The following is a 20,819-nucleotide window of genomic DNA, read 5'->3' on the forward strand; positions in this document are numbered from 1 at the left end:
AACTTTTTTGAAAACCTAAGCGAAGCTAGGCAGTATGCCTAGTGTATAAATATAAATAAACAGTGCGTTGTCATCGTAGGCTTATTCAAATTTATCTAGAAGTGGGTTACAAATAGTTACAATTAAGTTACACGATTTGCCGAGCATTACAGTATAAAAAAACCTTTAGCTTAATTTATCACATATTAATGGATGAAGGACATTACCATCCCCCCAGTCAATTATCCCCCCTCCCCCCCCCCCAGTGCTTCTTCCAGACTTTCTTCTCTGAGGGTGCACTAGACCCCCTACGAAAAATGTTGTCGTCCCCCCCCCCCCCCCCCCCGAAGAGATGCCTGGAAGAAACTCTGCCCCCCGCGTTAGTACACAGAGTCATTACCCCCACCCAGTAACACATTAACACCCCTTCTTCCCCCTCCCCTCCCGTCAACTTAGGATAGGCCTATAAGTGTATCAGATGAAGACGAATAGGAATAGCGATATGTATAGGCATAAGGGGGTCATCCATAAATGACGTCACGCTTTTTTGGGACGCTTTTTACCTCCCCCCTCCCCTCCGTCACACATCGTCACAAAAAGCCAGACCAGAGTTTCTTCCAGGCATCTCTTCGGGGGGGGGGCGGAGATGGATTTTATATAGTAAACATACACTTTTACTAGTGTCCCGTCCCCCCCCCCCGAAAAATGTTGACCGCCCCCCCCCCCCCAAATTTCAAGTGCCCCCCCCCCCCCCTCCCGGAGAAAAAAGTCTGGAAGAAACACTGAGCCAGACCCCCATAAAATGACGTCACCCCCCCCCCCCACACACACACACAAAATTGCAGTTGACTTGATATTTTTCCCAAATCTTGTCTGAACTCTGTCAACATAGAGTGTTTTAATCAATTTCTATTACAATTTATTGACAGTTTTCTAAAACGCGAAATAATGGCTAAATTCGTTTTCTGGCATCGCTTTTTTTATAATACAAAAGTGTGACGTCGTCGAGATCACACCATCTGAACAACCCCCTCTCACTCCCCCTCATCACACACCGTCACATAATTACGGACCTCCCTCCCCCCTACTAGTGTGACGTCATTTATGGACGACCCCTAAGACCTAAGTGTATTCCAAATAGATGAAATTCGGTTTACCTGTAATCAAAATATCAGTTAAAATACTTTTGGTAATGTTGGTTGACTCTTGTGAAGGTGTGCATTGTTGATGTAAATGTGTTTATTTCCGATTATATAGTTACACCAACACAAATTTACATTTCAAAACATATACACTCGTTTTTATTCTTGTCTGCTATTTTGCATTTAAATTTAGATAGAAACACGCCAAATAAGTATTTTCCCACTTGAAACATAGGTTTAGGTTTGGGAAAGGGGATTTGAATCAATTAGACTAGTGCGAGATTTTTCTTTGAGTGTTTTCCCTTACATTTTTTTCATTGATTGCCAGGTTGAACTTGCTACCATTTTAAACAACAACTAAACCTAACAATTATCCCTTTTTGTTATTCCAAAGAGAACTTTATTTTAGTTTTGAAATTACCAAACATCTTTATCTGTATATACTGCACAATTTAAATTTTGATATATATAACAACTAACTGAAAAGAAAAATTAACTAATTTAATATCGTGAATTGGCATAGAATGTTTTCAATAAAATTAAACCATTCTAAATTTAGGTCTACAACATGGTTTTGAGAAACTGTACTTAGAAGTTGACTATGATCATCAAAGAGAAAACGCAAATAAAGACAGACTATCTGCTTCGACTGGCATAATGGGAAGGAAAAAAATTAAGAGTAAACAAAGTAGGCCCAAAATGCCTGGGTTTATATGAATAAATATAGGCATACATTTTTAGAATATTTAGTAGTGCCCTGGGCCCTGTACTGTGTACTCTGTCAGGCCTGTTCTGGCTGTTCTCTGTTTAGTTATTCCACTATTCCACTCTCTGTTAAGATTTTAGAATTTAGATTCAAGTGCCATTTACTATTTAGTCAAGTGACTCTAATTTATAGTCGTAGTCTTACTCTTAGATTTTAGAATGATTAGAGATAATCTAGAAATGATCAGTATCAGAGTCAATTCAGTCAACTCAGCAAAGTGTTAAGTCACTTAAGTGAGATAGGCCTTACCTGCCCATAGGCCATAGATACTTTAGATAGGCTAGGCATTCAGAATATTTCAGTATGATAAAGAAAAAAAAATTAAATTAAGGCTAGGCCTAAATTAATAATACAGTAGGGGTGAGCAGGCCTAAATAGTAAATACAAATATGTCTAGATCTAGTAGTAGGCATACATTTTTTTTAAATAATTAGGAAAATCAGATTCAAGAGAGCCAAAGCAAAGACTAAGTTATAAGTAGTTATTAAGGCCCCTTGCTTTTTGGGTAAATTTTAACTTTTAAGATAAAATTAGAAAAAATATATTTGGCACAAAGATCTAGATTCTAGGTTTACTTTTTAAAATAGTCTACTTGCTTATCCAGAACTACCATTTCAAATCAGCAAGTAAGCCTAACATTATTAGCCTAACACAAACGGGTGTGGGGAAATTGCGAGACGCGAAAAGCGAAATGGCGAGGCGGGAAAATGCGAGAAGGGCGCGAAAACGGTCGGTCACGTGACTTTTTTGTCTCGCATTTTACCACAAGCCGATCCTTACGCTGGGTGGTGTTGAAATGCGAAGATTTCTGCGAAAAATTTACCGCACCCGATTTTCAGTGGTATTTGGTCCAGACTTCAAAGACGTTTCGTTTACATTGTTAAAACTTCCGATTTTTCCGTGGCTAGACATACTGATGATTTGTCAACTCCCCCCATCTTTTGTGTCGACTTAGAATACCACCTTGTTCGAAACCGACGGAAATACCGCCGACGATAGATCAACTTCTGTCTTTTGTGTGGAACGCCGAGGCCGCCTGATTTACCGTCTTTGAAGATCGCCGTGCCCGGATCCGCTGCCGACGCAAACATATTTTCTATTGTTGCATAGAAATTTTGTATTATAGCCGCCGCCTACGATTTTTTTCTAGCTTTTTTTACCATATAAATCTAAGCACAAGGAAATGCCTACATCATTTGGATACAACAAAATAAAGTGACGTCACCGATATTATCAGTTGCTCGTGCTATATCGTAAGCTATAGGCCCTACTTCAAATATTTTTAAAACCAAGTTGAACGTATCTGAATTTTTTGGTTTTGGTGGTGGTGTTATTTGGGGTCTTCCATAAATGACGTCACACTCGTAGGGGGGGGTCTGTAATTTTATGACGATGTGTGATGAGGGGGAGGGGGGGGTTAGATGTGAAGTCACTCTATAAAAAAGCAATGTTAGAAAAAGAATTTTAGACGTTTTTCGCGTTTGAGAAAACTGTTTTCATAAATTGTAATAGGAATTGATTAAAATACAGAAATTAGACAAGATTTTGGGAAAATATCGATGTTTTAAAAAAAAATTCAACTGCAATTTTGAGGGGGGTTGTAGACTGAGGTGTGACGTCATTTTAGTGGGAGGGAGGTCTGGATTTTTGTGAAAATGTGTGACGGAGGGGAGGGGGAGGGGGGTAAAAATCGTCATTTATGGATGACCCCTTTTAGCTATTAAATGGTAGTTTTGTCCATATGGGACTTTATTCAGATTATCTACAGACGCACATTTTTTCCATTATGTTCATATTCGTGTTCTGTGTTAGCGCAGTATAAATGGGAGTCTAATGAACTGGTGGGTTGGATGTACTATGTGTGAAAGATGGTGTGACGAGGTGTGTTTGATTAATGCTAGGACTGTTTCAGAAGATTTTGTTTGTAAATTTTGTTTGTAATTAAAATTACTTAATAAAAAATAAATTACACTTTTAAGAATTGTTTATACTTTTACACTTTTTGCAAGTACAACAATCCACGAATACATGTTGCAGAATATCTCTCCTGCTGACAAAATTATACCAATTCACAATGACACAGCTCACGTTTGTATAAACATGAGCGGGCTAGATTTTTAAAATTAATGCCGACTGAAACGGGATTTTCCTCTCGCTAACGAGAGCGGGCGATGACAGTAGCACAGCAACGATGTTAGGATTTTTTAATAGATCTAGATCTAGATATAGATCTATCTATCTTCTTAGTATCTATCTATCTATATATATATATATATAATAAAATCTAGATAAAAAATAACAACATACAACACTCGTGTTAAAGGGTATAGCTACATGCTAGTTTATTTAAAAAAAAAATAATTTAAATAAATAAAGATGAAATAAGCATGCAAAAAACTTATTTTCGCAAAAAGTGTCTCGCTATTTACCCTTGATTCCGCAGGTATGTCTCGCATGATCTTCTCGCATTTTCCCGCCTCGCCATTTCGCTTTTCGCGTCTCGCAATTTCCCCACACCCAACACAAACAATGCCCACCATTTACTGTTCAAGTGGGACTTCTCATTATCTCCCATTGGTACCCGAATAAACTGAGGCAGATGAAGTAGATTTTTGTCTGTTTCAATACTAGGGATCTATGTGGTCAGAACTATGCCCATCCTTCTTTACTTTACATAACGAGGGTCAGGTTTTAATCAGAGCGGGTTGGGCTCCGGGACTTCTTCTACAGACTTGAGCCTAGGATCCAAACCTGAGACTTTCAAGGTGGCAGTCGTAAGCTCTACCACATTTCTACCATCTGAATACACAGTCCATTTAAGTAGGACTATATAATAATCAATCATATATAATAAACGACATAGTAGACTCAGTAGGGGCTAGATTCTCTCGTCATTCTTGTCTACAGTCTTACACAGTGACAATGACCTGAGTACACTACCACTACTTTCTACTTTGTTAGACTACTTTAGTAGAACTGTAGTCAGATGTTTATCTGAATTTCAAATTGTTCTAGAGATCTAGATCCAATTAGTTATATTAACCTATTGCTATTCAGTATCCCTTTGCAAAAAAAAAAAGTAGACCTAAATTGGACTAAATCTATTTTTTACAAGCTTATATTTATTTTGCAATGTCTGTTTGGGGCAAATCTTGTAACTCAATTTTGCAGCTTTTTTCTTCTTCTTCTTCGTTCTTAATTATTAGTGTTGAAGGGGATCGAGATTTATCTGCCAGTGCGTTTGAACTCGAGACTTTGTTCGAATTTATCAACCATGAGCTTTTTGCCGACTCGACCACGCCTCCAACACAATTAAGCGTTACGTGTCAACTGGTTATGCGCCATTGAGGCCGTTGACTCCGATTTCAGCCTGCTTTTCTTTTTGGATTTGCTTCCATAGCCTTTGTCCAACCAAGAAAAAACTACAAGGCAGCAGTTGTTTAATTTTGGAGTTGTCTCTCCTAGACGAGTGGCTGTCCCCAGCTAACGAGCCTCATCTGCCCGAGGGTTCGAACTCGGGACTTTTCGGTTTAGCAACCATGAGCTTTTACCGACTCGACCACGCCGACCCCACTTTCAAACTTTCCAAATATGTTCCACTTCGATGACAATACAAGTCTAATTATTTTTAAATTTGATTAAATGTTTAAATAGCCATTAAAGATTAATTAAAGTGGTGTGAAACTTAGGGAGCTAACAAAATTAAATCACTCGATAGATTATTATATTCAATAACATAAGGGGAGATAAGTAGCCAGAAGCTATCACCCGACCAGTCTGGTGAGCTTTGGTTCACACCCAATGTTTACAATCGTAGAGCCGGCCGATCTAGTGAAAGCTATTAAGGGCAGATAATAAAGTTTTTAAGGAGAGGTAAAAGGTTTAGAACTTGCAGTCGTTTGTAAAAAATGATCACGGGCGACTGCATCCCAGAGACAGATTATTGTCTTTCAGATATTGCGAGCTACTCATGGTGTTTTAAAGCAAATATTTTTAGTTGTGTTGACTTCATAAATTAGGAATCACTAAAAAGTAGAAAATAATTTTTAAAAATACTTTATAGCAACAAGCTTTTAAATGCACTAAAAATAAGAAAATAAAACTATTTTTTTTTCTTCATAAAAGCGTTGGTCGCTCCTGAGATCTTTTACATATGTTAGCAACAAAAGCTTTTATGATAGAAAGCAAATTAGTTTTATTTTCAGTGCATTTAAAAGCTTGTTGCTATAAAGGTTATTTTTATTTTTACTTTAGGCCTACTATAGTATTTAGGGACATCATAGTGGAATGGTAGAGCATTTGGCTTCTAGCCTGAAGGTCTCAAGTTCGGATCTTGGTTTGCACTTGTGACTGTTGGACTTACCTGAGTTCTCCCGGCTGTGATGAGTACCTAACTTACATTGGGGGAAGTAAAGTTGTCTTGGTATAGTGCCGACCACCCCATCCCTTTATATGCCAAGGTCAAGAAATTAAGAACTCTACTTCATCTACCAAATGGATTGCTTGGTATAATAGGAATCTTTACTATTGTTAGTAGGCTCTATTTGCATAGCGACAACTAGACTAAACAACATTCATCACAAGTTAACCAAATTTTTATCTTATATTTAATTTGGTCATTTTATGCCTATTTCAACTTGTTTGGCAGTAAACTGACAAGCGCTGCTTTTGTCAATTTTCAAAGTAAATTAGATTATTTAAATAATTCTACCTAAGAATATATCGGAAATAATTCAAGGAATTAAGAAGAAAATTAAGAGCACCAGACCATCGCATAATATTTAAAATTTTGGTTACCTACATTCATTCAGTTCAAAATAAATCCATATCTAAATGAAAAGAGGTAAAAGAAATCCATGAAATTCACAACAGGTCTAATACACAAAGTTGTCACAAAATCATAAATCCATATCTAAATGAAAAGAGGTAAAAGAAATCCATGAAATTCACAACAGGTCTAATACACAAAGTTGTCACAAAATCATATAAGCACATAGTTTGTAATCATTGACATGTCAGTGAGTAATGCATAATAATACATTTTTAGCCTTTAGGATTCTTATTAATCATAATCTCTTAAATGTGATATAATCTGAATCATGTTTGTCTTTCATTTAGATCATGTCATCCTGTGATTTATTTTTTAACTCATTTTTCCCTTGTGGCTTACACTTATTCATTTATATTGTATACATGTCTATGATTACAAATTTTTAAGGTAAGAAACCAAAAAATATCAAAAAGAATTCTAAAGCTGTTCAAGATGAGAGCCAAAGACAAACCAGCAATTCTGACCTGCATTCAGTAGACAAATTAATTAGTAAGGTTAGTAAAATTAAACTTACAAATAACTACATGCCTGTTCTATAAATGATGTTGTAAGTGTTGGAGGGGTGGTTTCTTAATCTTAAAGCTATACAGAGTCCACATTTGACTAAAAATGGAATTACCTCATTCTTATTATTAGCTCCCTTTACACACAACTGCAACCTAATTAATTTATGTTTACTTCATAAGTTACTAACACAAGAATATATTAATTTTCATTTATCTTTTTTTTTTTTGGCATTTTCTTTAGGCAGAACAGCTAATTGATGAATTCAACTATGAACTAGCTCAGAAATTTTGTCAACGTGCATTAGAGCAAGAGCCTGACAATCTTAGGGCATTAGAAACTTCTGCTTCATTGCTCATTGAACTTGGAAATCTGGAAGCAGCAAAACATGTAATATATACTGTAATGAAAACACGAATAGCAATTTAATTAGTCTTGCTGGCCATGCAGCTAGTAATTACATAGCTAATTAACTTACTACATTAATGTTTATCCCTGCCAGTGTCTTGGTCGAGCAATAGAACTTTCTCCTAACTCCGGGTTTTCAAAATACATGACCATGGGTCAACTGATGGAGGGATCTAATGCAGTTGATTGCTATAAAAAAGGAATTGAAATTATGATCCAAGAAAAAGATAAGAAAGCTGCTGAAGAGGTATAATATTTTTTTTTTGAAGTTTCAAAGAAATCCAAGTGTCCTTCAAAATATCTTTCTGATTTCAATAGGTATAAGGAAAAACAAATTCTGACAAATGCTTGTTAGTTTAAAAAAGACATAATAAAAACTAGTTTAAGTGGTACTATGTTTACTAAGGCATTTCTCAACTTATCTAAAATAATAAATATTTCACTGCCCTAACAAAATAAATGTAGATAATTATTACACTAATGCATGCATCTGTCTGTGTTTTATTTATATCTATATAAATATGTATATAGTTTATATCCAATCAGTCAAATCAGTATGTAAGTAAAGTTCCCTTTTCGAACCTTACTGCCTATGGTGCAAGAGAAGTTGAATTTACCTGTTTCTATGACCCCGGCATATGAAGGGATAGAGTGGTCAGCACTGTGCCCAGCCGCCTTTACTTTCCCTAACGTGAGCTAGGTAGGCTACCCATTGGGTGAACTCAGGGATGTTCTACTGAGTTGAACCTGGATTCAAACTCGAGATTTTTGTGTTAGTTGTCTAAAAGCTTTACCGCAAGGCCACAGTGTCCCAAATCAGTATGTATACAGCAACAAATACCAACTGCCCAAATTAAAGTATTATAGAATAAAATGTTATCTCTACAGGCTGCAGCTGTTTGTGCTGATACCAGAACAGCAAGTGACAAAGATATCGCAAGTGCTTATTGTGCAATAGCAGAAATTTACCTTACGGATTGTTGGTATGCCTCGAACAAATGGAGGCGAGCGAGTTGACGAGATTCCTTCCATAATATTGTTGACATGGAATAAAAACGTGCTTTTTAGATTTAGACCGTAAAAAAAAATAAAAAATAAAAACTTAAGCCTAAAATTAATTTAGAATTTTTATATTTTTAGAATAAATGCTATAAAAGTTGCAAATCCAGAGAACTTGAAAATAATTTGTTGAGTTTAAGGCTACATTTCTATTTATTTTCATCAAGCCTAAGTTAAAACCGGATGTTTCACTTTCGTAAGACAAATATTGATTGGCTGTACAGTAACTTAGTGATCGATAACTATTTGTTTACAAAACTTTGCAGATCAAGTTTTTAAATAACAATGCAAATTAAAAACCCCATGACCTAGTTTTCTATTTTTAGCTTACAATGTGTACAATAAAATCAATGTCGGCCTATCCAATAGCAGGATGCCATTGTTTATGTCGCCATTACACGTGAAAACCAAATTGTTTTGGCTTGTTTTTAAATTTTCAATTAGTTACCGAAAATTTTTAAAACATCAAATAGACCCAATCTTTAGTAAAGTCCGAAATAAACCAGACAGACAGGATTTTATAACCATATTAATTGTAACTACGCCGTGCCTGATTTTTAAACTAATTTATACACCTCTCAAATACCTTTGAGAGTTTTCTCGCTCGTGTCCATTGTATTTTTGTGTGTCTTAGGTTGCACTTTTCCTTTATAAAACAAAACACAATTAAGTTTAATGTGGTCATTCATGCAGGTTTTAAAGAATTTTTCTATTTATAATTTTTTTTCCTACAGTTTTGATGATTCTGCGGAAGAAAAATGTAAAGAATTTGTTGAAAAAGCTTTGGCTTCTGATGCAGATAGCCCAGAAGCTCTCCAGCTCAAAGCAAATTATCTTTTGTCAAAGGATGAAAAAGAAGTAAGTATTAATAATATATAGTTAACTTAAAATTAGCTTAAAATTATTTACTTTTAGTTTGCTTATTCTTATAATAAATCTTTTTTTTTTAAGATTATTTTAAATAGGGATTGACTTACATATGTTATTATATATTATACATAAAATAACCATTCATATTGTTGGTTCATTGATTTTTTTTTCAGGAAGCAAAAGAAGTTATGAAGAAAAGTGTATCCCTGTGGCTTCCTAAATTTTTGAAAGCAGATACTGATGCTGTAAATGATGAAGATTTTGATCCTGTTGAAGTAAGTCATGCATGCTTGACTAAAAATTTCTCTTAAGTACAAGCTTGTTTATTTCTGACCATATTTGTTGCCATTATTTTTGTCAATAATTCATTGAGCCTTCAAGGTTCGTTCTGTACATTATTATTGTACTCCCATATAACAATTAGCCATGGTGTTTACCATGTTTGCTAATTGGTTTTAACAAAAAAAACAATTAGGTTTTAAGCATAGTTTGATTATGACATTTTTATGTTTGATTAAAAATGTTGCTATTTTAGGACTTCCTGTTTGTCAGAAAGATTATATTTTTCTCCTTTTTTAAACAAAATAATTTTCAGCTGTGTCCTCTATCCTTCAGTACAAGGCTACAGTGTGGTAAAATTCTTATTGAAGTTGAAGAGTATGAGGTAAGTTGCTATTAAACATAGATGTGAATATTAATTTATTAAAGCTGATCTCTGTAATTTTAGAATGTGTTAAAGTGTATGTTGTGTTTAAAAAATGTATAATGTGTTTTATCTCCTGGGGCTAAAGTAAATAAACTGGTAGCTCATTTAAAGTCAGCTTTATGGAGTTCTGGGCTAGAGTGATACCCATTAGCTAGGCAGACCTCAAAGTAATGTAGAAGCAAGTTTTTTTTTTGCATCCATGTGCAGAAACAATTACTTGTTTGTTTCTACCTGACTGGATTTTCTCTCTGCCCCCATCTTAGCACATTGTTTGTCCCCTAGTACTGTCTGTCACTATGCTCATTTATTTTCAACAGTTGGCTACAGATGTCCTAGAAACATTGCTTGATGAAGATGATGAAGTACCAGATGTGTGGTACCTGATAGGATGGGCTAATTATCTGCAAGGAACAGAATATTACAGTAATGCTAGACACTATTTGGAAAAAGGCAAAGAGGTGGGATAAGCTTTTCTGTAAAATGATTTTATATTATAACCATTTATATAGCTTTGAAAATTGACATTCGTACTAAAGGAACATTTGGATAACAAAACTATGTTACATAATTACTCACTGAAAATGGTACAAGTGGTTTTATGTTGATTAACAATGAGTAATACTAACCGTTGTGATAGTAATAGGAATCCTGGATGCTTGATTTAGGTTAACTCCTACTACAATTCTTACTCAACTCATCAATCAGAAATATAAAATAGTTAGGGCAAATAAAATTGATTCACCAATACATTAGTTTTATTAAATAAATATTTATTTTTCTTTATATTAAATTATATAGGTTTATGCCAAAATAAAATATGATGATGCTGCATTACTTGGACATATGGATGAACTATTGAAAGAACTAGGTCCAGGTAAAAATTTGTTTTATACAAAGTCAAACTTTCTTTATCCAGAACTTGTTATACAAAGTCAAACTTTCTTTATCCAGAACTTGTAATACTCACAGTAATATTTTTAAAGCTCTGTAAATAAATGTTTTTGTTTTTCCAGAACCAGAGGAAAATGGTCAGGATAAAATGGAACCTTTTGAAATTGAAAGCTCTGGGGAAGAAGACATGGACCAATAACACCTGTTTGCAGAAATTGTTTTTATTCAATAAATATACATACAAAAAAAAGTCTTCCTTTTAACATGATCACATTTTAATACTTGACTTACTTCTCTGTTAGCTGAATTATGTAACTCACAGTTCCCTCAGTCTTATATTAAATTTATTAATCATAATTTAATATTTTAGAACATTTGACAAAGTTTCATACTCAAGACATTTAAAGAAAAATTATAGAATGAATGCACATAGATCTTATAAACTGAAAGTTTACTAGTTTCTCAGTAATAAAAACCTTGACACTCCTTGGAATGGATGTATAAAAATTACCTGTCAATGGAGATTGGTGTTTATTACTTTTTAAATTATTTTTCTGATGCTTTAACAAGACTTATTATTTTATGGGAGAGAAACCATCAAAACCAGTAAAACCCCATAACCCTTCACAAACATTAAGTTACAGAACAAATCATAAGCACTTAAAATAAAAAAAGGTTTTGAAATATTTTTTTAAGCAGCTAATTTGTCATATTTTTGTGCACAAACTTTAACCAGGTTTTCTTCACTTAAAACAAACTATAGTAGTATTAAGCTGATTAAATCATTCCCAACAAAACTCCCCTTGCACCCCAACTATATTTGAAAGAGGCTGTATGAATACATAAAAGTACAGAAGAAAAAAAGATTAACTTGTCCTATCACCCTTGCAGTCTTCTAAAAATTGATTTGTAACATACTTTATCATCACATTATTAAATTATACAGTGCAACATGGGATGATGGCAATTAGTTTATGGACATTTCTTTACCAGAATTTAAAGAAAACCAGCTATTGATTTCTAGACATTTTAAAATTCATTACTTCTTTTCCATATTGAATTTCCATAAGTATACACAGAAAAATACAAATATAAAAAATTCATGAACAAATCTTTTAAAAGTATCAGTCAAACACAGGCGAAATCACCCATCTATCAGATTCAAGCCATTAATATTTTGACCTAATGATTAGACTCATCTGTTTCCAATAGAGCTTGTGATTATGGTTAAAATTTCTGCCAAAACAGTTTAACTACATCAATCTCAGACTCAGCCAACAATAACCAAGCTAGAACATTCTGCCCAGAAACTGCGATTAAAGGTTGATTGCATTGTTTTGTAATTAAATTTAGAATTATAGTATGATGGAATTGTACACAACTATGTGCACAGGAAGGGAATAGAAAAGTAAAGAAGTATGTTTCATGGGGCTAGAAAAATTAAAAGTAAGACTTTACTTTTATTAAAAATATTACTGTGTCAAAAATCAACATGCTTGAAATGATGATACATAAGGTTTTTAATCTAGTTGTCAATTTTTAAAAAAATGTAATGGTTGTACATAAAAGGAAGTGATAAAATCGTTTTAAAACATTAACAATAAATACTTCATTAAAAGAGTAAAACCTGATTATTATTGCACCATCCTCAACATAGGCATAAATACCTAAAGCATGCAAAGATTTAATTTAAAAAGCATTAACAAATGTATAGAAATAACTGGAATGTAATAACTTGACAAAAGTATAGGGTCAGATCTTTTAGGGTGCGCATTGAGACAAAATATTTAAGCATAATTTGAAATAAAATCTTACAATCTAACATACAATAAGTGTTCTTAAGGTTGAAAAAATTCCTTTTGTCTGACAAAACAGTTTTTTTAAATACAATATAACCTTTACTAAAATGAACTTCTTTTAATAACACATTAAAAAGTCCATATTAAATCATATATTTTTACTAATTAGAGATAATTATTATGAAGTGTCAAGCATTTGCAAAAAATTACAGCTTGATGAAGAGTATTAATCCTTTACAGTCCAGTGCACCCAGAATTTTTCTTCTGTGGTATAATCCTAATAAGTTTTATTTACATTTTCTTATTATTCTAGCTAATAAGTTGTCAATTTTCTATATATTATTGAAATGCCTCTGAAAATGAATGGGGTTTTGTTTATAATGTAATTAACAGTGAACTGTTTTCATTTAATTATTTTTTCTATTTATTACTTGTAAATCGTTAGGCTATTTAGAAAAAACATTATAAAACCAGTCCATTTTCTTGCACTATGCTTAATTTTCTTTTTTTTTTATGTATTTAAATATTATTAAATAGTTTTGTTTTTAAAAAAGTATCATGGTTGAAATTGCTTTGACATTTTGGCCATATGGGAAGTAAAAATGTATTTAATGCCTGGAAAGTAAAGGGTTAAGGACAGGTGATCACAAGACATTTTTCATGGCTCATACTTTGCTTTCATCTCTTTACACTGTTTAGCAGAACACAAACTGTAAGGCTGATGTAAGATTAATAACAAATCTATTAATAACATTTATAAGAAAACTGTTATACAAGCAATTTCACAACAGTAAAGTGGGTCATACACGATTTTCATATACATGTTTTATATCATGTATTTTTTCAATCACTTGATCAATGTATGGTCTTTCAGTTTGTTTTGGTTTCAACATCCACAAAATTGTTTCAGGAATGCTATTTGAATAACTGAAAAGATATAGAATAATTGTTATTAGATTTGGCAAGTTGAAAAATCTGTACAGTCATTTGGAAAATGTGACAAAAATGAATAACATGAATCTTTTTTTAAAATATTTATGATTGTATCAAATACTGCATAAAGATTTATATTGAAAGTTAATGGTGATAATAAGTAACACAAATAAAAATTACCCCTGAGTATTGTCAGGAAATGTTATTTTGCCAGCCATAGTTGCTAAAGCTAGACTGTCTCCATGTTGATAAGCACTTTCAAAGGGTGATTCCAAATAGGCCAAGGCATATAAAACACACCCTAAGGACTGTAAATAAAAAAAATGATCCTAATCAATTATTAATTCTAGGATAACTAGTTTTTGTTAGTTTAGATTTTAAAAACAAAATATACCAAATCGCTATAGATTTTTCTTGATAATTCAAATCAACACTTTAATTTCTACACAATCTTATTGATAAAATAATTGCTTTTAAAAAAAATTTCTATGTAGCCCTTTTGGAGGTGGCTGTTCACATGGAACATGAAGTAAATTTCTGGTTTTGTGATCTAGGAAAATAATGGGATAGTGTGGTTAGCACTATGCCCAGCCACCTTTCCTTAACATAAATCAGGTACCCATTAGAGCAGAGTGGACTTGGTATGTCCTACTGACTCAAGCCAGTGATCTAAGCTCAAGACTTTCCAGTTGGCTGTCATGCACTATACCATCTGACTATGCCCTCCTAATCTTTAAAAAGATAATTACATACCCATATGTCAGTCCGCTCATCTAGGGAAGTATTCGTTTCTACTGTAAACAATTCTGGAGCACGATAAAGCATGGAACAGCGTTCTGCTGCTAGGTCCTGCAGTAGAAAACACCTAAGATATAGAGGATAAAAAAAGAAAACAAAAAGAGGAATGAGAAAGAAAAATGTATTTTGTATACACAGACCTGCAATGAAGAAGCATCCCTGGCAGTTTTAATAAACAGGCGAGCTGGTGCTGCTGAACCAAGGTCCATCACAACAGGTGTTCCATCTTCTTGTGTCATCACATTGTCTGGCTTTATGTCTCTATGTGTAAAATAAAGCACAATTTATGATTAATTAAAAACTGCTAACATCTATTTCAAAATTAAAAATTCATTAGTGCAGATTGATTGAAGCTTTTCATTAATTTTTATTTTTTACATGCTGCAATCAAAAGCTTTATAACATTGGTAGAGTGACTAATATTGAGTTTTAATTTACCTGTGTGCATAAGGAGGATTGTGGTCATGCATTGCCTTGATTCCCTGACAAATTCCTAACATAAGTTTCCAAATAGTTTCCTCCCCTAAATGTTCTCCTTTAAGTTTCAATGTCTCAATTCTATTTTGCAAAGTTCCTTTCTGTGGTAATACAAATAACCAAGTTTAGAGATAAAAAATAAATCTGTTTTATGCATGTGAGATTGAAAAAAAATCTCTACTCAGGAAACAGCATGGATTTGTATTTTAAGAAACAAATTAATTTTAAAATGTAACATGCTTACTCGATATAATGGAATTACTAAAAACACTTCACAAGTAATATCCACACTTTTTGTGTGAACATCAACTTTGTTTATACTGTAACACTCTAATGGAATTATGTTTGGGTGGCTGATCTCTCTCATAATCTGTATTTCTTGTAAAGCAATGTGTTCCTCTTCCTTTGAGTGACACAAAATCCTTTTAAGTGCATAGGCTTTGTGTGTCTGTGAATCCTCAACCAAGTCCACAAAGCTAAAGCCTCTGAAAATAAAAAGAATATAGGCCTACAGCCTTATAAAGAATAATTATTGACAGCCTATCTTTTTTTTACATTAATAGATTTGAAAGCAGACCCTCTGTTATTAACCCTCTAAAGATGTAGCTTTTATGGAGAGCTGGTGCCAATAAGACAGAGCCTACTACTTTTTTTTAAGCTTTGAACTTGTATAAAAAAAATTTGAAAAAAATAAAATTATTTTACATGCATGAAAATGTATATAATTTATAATGTATATAATTCACATTCCCATTGTGGATGATTATAGATACCTGTGTCCGATAATGGAATCTTCTTTAAAAAAGGGGTATTGGGTTGTTAGTAGTATTGTAATGTCGACTAATTTTATGGTTAGAAATTAGGGTTAGGCGTATGGTAGGACCAGGGTTGGGGTTAGGGAAAAGGTTAGCATTGACATTAGATAGTCATGTGTGCATTTAGTTAACTAACAGTAACCTAACACCCCTTTTTAAAGAAGATTCCATTATCAGACACCGGTATAAACATTCTCCCCAAATTGTTTTTTTAAATTTTGGCTATAGGCCTAGATTCTATATATTTAGGACTTTGTTTCTTACAAATATAGGCAATATCAAAACTAATTTATTAATTCTATTGAACATTATGGTCCACATTAATTTATTAATATAATTTATTATGTATTATATAGCCCAAGACCTATATGATAAAAAATGATAATAGTTTTAGATCAAATAACTAATGAAAACTTCAAAAACCAGTAAGAATCTACAACAATAAATTATGTCAAAATTTGAAAATGGCTTTGAACAAGGATCAACCAAGTCTGCCAATCTAATATATAAAGCTCAATTCTGTATGTAAAAATAAATTTGTTTGTCGTTGACATACTTCTATGGATTTTAGTGTTAGACTATTATTGTGCTCTTAGTCTTAATTTATGAGTTAAAAAATTACTATTGAAAGTGTTTGGAAATAATTTTCATTTTTCAAACTGATAGTAATAATTGTCGGCATGTTCATTAAACACAAATTTAAAAAAATAACAAAAATTCTAATTATGTCTGAAAATTATTTATATTTAGTCCTTTAGCACTTACTTCCCTTTGATAAATTAGGAAAACACAATTACTTCCCTTTATAAAACATTGCATTAGTGGAAAAGAATTTACTTTTTATTACTTTGTTTTGGTGTTGGGGAAAAAAATAATTACATAATTAGCGGGGATGGATCAAGTGCAAATGTTGTAGGTATTTTACGAATAAGCTTGGAGTATTATAATTGTTCATTTGGTTTGGTTTGGCACCTACGTTCGTTTAAGTGAGTGCAAAAGACTATGAATAAGTTGGGGTATTATAGTCGATTATTAAGCTGGAACAGGCGATTCTGCCCCGGGCTAGACTGTGAGCACTTTGTTTTTTACTTTGTGTTTTTATGGTGTTTGTGGTTGTGGTTGGGTTTGTTGTTAGGTTTTTGTTTTTGTTTGCTTTTTTGTTTGTTTTTTCTTTGTGCTTGTATTGGTGTTTGTGATTGTGGTTGGGTTTGTTGTTAGGTTTTTGTTTTTGTTTGTATTTGTAATTGTGTTAACGTTATGTTTGCGTTTGGTTGGTTGTGGTTTGGGTGGGCAATGCCGGGTTTATGATGATTACTAAACACACAGGTAATGGTCTTTAACAGAAAGGTTTTTCACAGAAGCCATAGCAGGGCCTGGCCGGGACGGCTAGTATCTATCTATATACTACTAAAAGTCAAGTTTGTTTACATGTTTGAATATTTATTTTTTTGTTTGTTTGTCTGATTGACTATTGCTCATGGTTGCACTCATCGTGGAAAGCTGTAAAATAGTATGTAGGTAGAGAATAATTTTTAAATGCAGACAGACTGTTAATCACAAATTTATTTAAAGACGTTAATTAATTTATTGATTTATTCATACGTAGAGTAACCCATTTTTTTTTTAAATGTTAAAACATTGACTAAACTTTGTGGGAATAGTGACGTCCCTTGATGTGTTTACTTTTTGGTACAATAAAATGGCGGCGTCTATCGAAGAAAATTGTGTTCCCATTCAAAAGTTTAACGCGTTCTAAATCTAATTTTCTGTCGGTCATAACTTTAACAATACGTCCCTTTGCTGTATTTATTACGTTCCAACACTTATATCAATTTTAAACTGTCTTTTTTCATTTAGTTTTACAATAAATTTCTCTAGATCTAAAGATCAGCTGTCGAAGGAAAGTTATGAATCTAGCCTAGATCTAGCCTAGATCTAGGTCACTAGACTCAATGTAAATTCTAGATCTAGACTTAATGTAAATTCTACATCTAGAATCTATTTCAGGCCTTAATTATTTTATATAAATCTTTGTTTGGCTAATTTAAGATAAAATTTAATTTGAAAGTTACTAGATTCTACTACTAGACTTAGATCTAGATCTATGCGCGGAGACTCAAAAGTATAGTATAAAAATTCATTTGTGACGTCACGAGTAAATAGCTAAGTTGGTAGCGTAGTCTGCTCTCATGCGGGTGGCACAGGTTCTAGACCAATATGTCAATGATATTTTTTTTTTTTATTTTTTTTTTTTTTTTTAGATGTGAATGATAAAGTTGCCTATCTGAACTTGGCAGGATACAGGGCAGGTGAAGTAGAGTTCATCTGTTTCTTTGTCCTAAGCATATGAAAGGATAGTGTTGTCAGGGACATGCGCGGCTGGAATCGTTTTTTAAACGATAAAAACATGTCGTCTGAGACTTGGCGGGACACTGGGCAGGTGAAGTAGAGTTGAGTAGGTCACCTGTGACGTCAGTATATGAAGGGATAGTCCGAAATCGGTGTTTTCGGTGTTTTTAAAAGATAAAAAACATATTTTTGAATGTGGGGTCTGTTTTTTTGTAACGATAAGTGACACTGCAGTAGCGTAGCGAGGAGGGGGGGGCGGGAGGGGGAGGGGAGGCGGGGGGAGGGGAGGGGAGGCGGGGGGAGGTGGAGGGGGGAAGGGGGCGGGGGGGGGGGACATATGTTGGGGCGCCAAAATGGTTTGGTAAAATAAATTGAAAGGTTGAGGGGGGCTCAAATCGAAAGTTTGAGTGGGGGGGGGGTGCACATCAAAAGTTTGAGGGGGGGGGGTTGCAAATCAAAATCTTGCGGGGGTGGGTTCAAATCGAAAAGTTTGTCCCCGGACGCCGGGAAGGGTCGCTATGCCTCTGAGTGACAGACGTGATGTTTTTTGATGGATGACCCCCGAAACCCACAGTTATCCAACGAATGACGGGTATTCTAGTATTATATAATAAGAAAGAAATCGTTCAAGCCAAGATTCAATCATCAGCAAATTTGTTAGGGTAAATTTTTAATCTGTACATAAAGGAGCCCTGGCCTACTGACCTATTGGATTTAAAAATGTTAGCAACCGTGACGTGAGGCTACTTTTATCTTACCAACAATACAAAAATAAACTTCAGTTTTCAGTCTTTGCAATTCAACCCCCCCCCCCCTCCCCCCCATCAAGTAGACTCTAGATCTAGATCTAGTACAGAATGAAAATGCTAATTTGTAGTGATTTAGTAGTAAACACAACAGGATTTAGATCTATATCTAGATCTAGTACTATTTAACAGTATTTAAAAAAATGTACCCTTCACCAAGTCGCTGTTTTATAAAAAATTTCCGGTTTTCTACAGTAAGGGATTCTCTGCCACAAACACAACCCATTTTTAATAACTTTTTAGTTGGAACTAGATCTAGCAGTCGATGAATCACAAAGATCATACTAATTACCGTACACTACTTTATTTAGTTTCAGTCGATTTTTAAAAATGCATAAAAAACGTTTAATAACAATTATTTATATAATTGCGCGCAAAAAAAGACAGAAAAAAAGATTTAGTCTACCGCCCCCCCCCCCCACCGCGAACGAAATGACATTTATATAGAAAATATATACTTTTAACAGTCACCACCCCCCCCCCCATGAAGAAAGTCTACCCCCCCCCCCCCCGAAAATTTTAAGTGCCCCCCCCCCCTCGGAGAAAAAAGTCTGGAAGAAACACTGGATCCACTCTTTTAACTTTTAGTTTTATGTTTAGTTCTTTGAATTGTTGTTCATTTTTATATATTTAAAGAAAATCGTTTATTTTCTTCTTTTGAGTGCATTATTATTAGGCCTACATATTCATAATATAAAAAGCTTGTTATTTATTAAAACGATTTTTATGCATATTTCAGAACAAATTTGTCACACTAGAAGAAATAAACACGTCTTATATCCTCTCCAATCCTGTATAGGAAATTAACACTGTTCTTGTTATATATACATATATATTACGAGCCGACCCGCGGCATATCATACGCCGCTATTTAGTTGTTTTATTTTCTACTTTTCAGTAATTCATAATTTGTGAATTCGACAGTACCAATGCTGCCACTGAAAATATCTGCTTTAAAACACTATCAGTAGGTCGTTAAGGATGATACTACCCCCACCCTCCTTTCCTCCAACCCCTACGCTACACCCCCACCCCCGTGAAAGCAGCCTCCTCTTAGTTACCTCCCCTAAGTTTAAAATCGTTTCAAACTAAATTATCTGCCCCTAATAGCCGTCACTAAACCCGGCTCTACGACTGTAAACATTTAGCGTGAACCAAAGCTCACCAGACCATGTAGGGGTGGGGTGGTAGGGGAGCGCGCTTACAGCTTGTTTTCTCGCGTCTCCCAGAAGAGAATTATATATCATCATCATCATCATCATCATCATCATCATCACTCCTTTATGGCCCCTGGGGAGCAAAGGGCTGCAGCCACACATCTCCAGCGGACTCGGTTTTGGGCTGCTCCTCCAATCTGTGCCCATGAGAGCAGTGTTTCTTCCAGACTTTTTTCTCCGGGGGGCACTTGAAATCTTCGGGGGGGCGGTAAACTTTCTTCGGGGGGGCGGACACTGTTAAAAGTATATATTTTCTATATAAATTATATAAATTTCATTTCGTTCGGGGGGGCGGTAAAAAATTTTCGGGGGGGCTTCGCCCCCCCCCCCCCCCCCCCGAAGAGATGCCTGGAAGAAACTCTGCATGAGAGCCCAGCTGTTTTTGCCTCTTCCTCAACCAATTATATATATAGAAGATAGATATATATCCTCAACCGGATGTGAGAGAATCTAAGCACGTTGCGTATTT

At 34.2% G+C, this 20,819-nt stretch overlaps 2 protein-coding genes across 3 annotated transcripts; one reads left to right on the forward strand and one right to left on the reverse strand.

The window, feature by feature from the left end:
* Positions 1 to 1,659: 1,659 nt before the first annotated feature.
* LOC131958345 (uncharacterized) lies at positions 1,660 to 11,405 on the forward strand. Of its 2 annotated transcripts, none has more exons than XM_059323321.1 (11): positions 1,660 to 1,809; positions 7,106 to 7,212; positions 7,466 to 7,612; positions 7,725 to 7,877; positions 8,519 to 8,613; positions 9,424 to 9,547; positions 9,733 to 9,834; positions 10,155 to 10,223; positions 10,583 to 10,723; positions 11,064 to 11,139; positions 11,279 to 11,405. In XM_059323321.1, the coding sequence occupies exons 1-11, from the start codon at positions 1,779 to 1,781 to the stop codon at positions 11,353 to 11,355; spliced, it is 1,122 nt and encodes a 373-aa protein (XP_059179304.1). In that variant the 5' UTR covers positions 1,660 to 1,778; the 3' UTR covers positions 11,356 to 11,405. The 2 variants fall into 2 exon arrangements, with proteins under 2 accessions (XP_059179304.1, XP_059179305.1); XM_059323322.1 differs by having other exon boundaries at positions 1,660 to 1,800.
* A 1,697-nt stretch (positions 11,406 to 13,102) lies between these two features.
* LOC131958346 (serine/threonine-protein kinase 16-like) lies at positions 13,103 to 19,395 on the reverse strand. The gene is made up of 7 exons (XM_059323323.1): positions 19,283 to 19,395; positions 15,408 to 15,648; positions 15,125 to 15,264; positions 14,827 to 14,947; positions 14,642 to 14,737; positions 14,069 to 14,196; positions 13,103 to 13,882 (listed from the first exon to the last, which is right to left on the reverse strand). Exons 1-7 carry the CDS (start codon positions 19,357 to 19,359, stop codon positions 13,756 to 13,758), a joined length of 930 nt encoding a protein of 309 aa, XP_059179306.1. The 5' UTR covers positions 19,360 to 19,395; the 3' UTR covers positions 13,103 to 13,755.
* Between the last annotated feature and the right edge of the window lie 1,424 nt (positions 19,396 to 20,819).

This window comes from Physella acuta, unplaced genomic scaffold (genome assembly GCF_028476545.2).
Source record: "Physella acuta isolate Inbredline_101_S28 unplaced genomic scaffold, ASM2847654v3 ptg001319l, whole genome shotgun sequence".
In the NCBI taxonomy this organism is placed as follows: Eukaryota; Metazoa; Mollusca; class Gastropoda; family Physidae; genus Physella; species Physella acuta.

Coding starts and splice junctions, on each gene's coding strand:
- LOC131958345 (XM_059323321.1), top strand. CDS start 1,779: ATGGGAAGGAAAAAAATTAAGAGTAAACAAA. Junction 7,213..7,465: donor TAGACAAATTAATTAGTAAG/GTTAGTAAAATT, acceptor CATTTTCTTTAG/GCAGAACAGCTAATTGATGA. Junction 7,613..7,724: donor ATCTGGAAGCAGCAAAACAT/GTAATATATACT, acceptor TATCCCTGCCAG/TGTCTTGGTCGAGCAATAGA.
- LOC131958346 (XM_059323323.1), bottom strand. CDS start 19,359: ATGGGTTGTGTTTGTGGCAGAGAATCCCTTACTGTAGAAAACCGGAAA. Junction 15,649..19,282: donor AAACAGCGACTTGGTGAAGG/GTACATTTTTTT, acceptor TTTTATTTTCAG/AGGCTTTAGCTTTGTGGACT. Junction 14,738..14,826: donor GGGATGCTTCTTCATTGCAG/GTCTGTGTATAC, acceptor TTTCTACTGCAG/GACCTAGCAGCAGAACGCTG.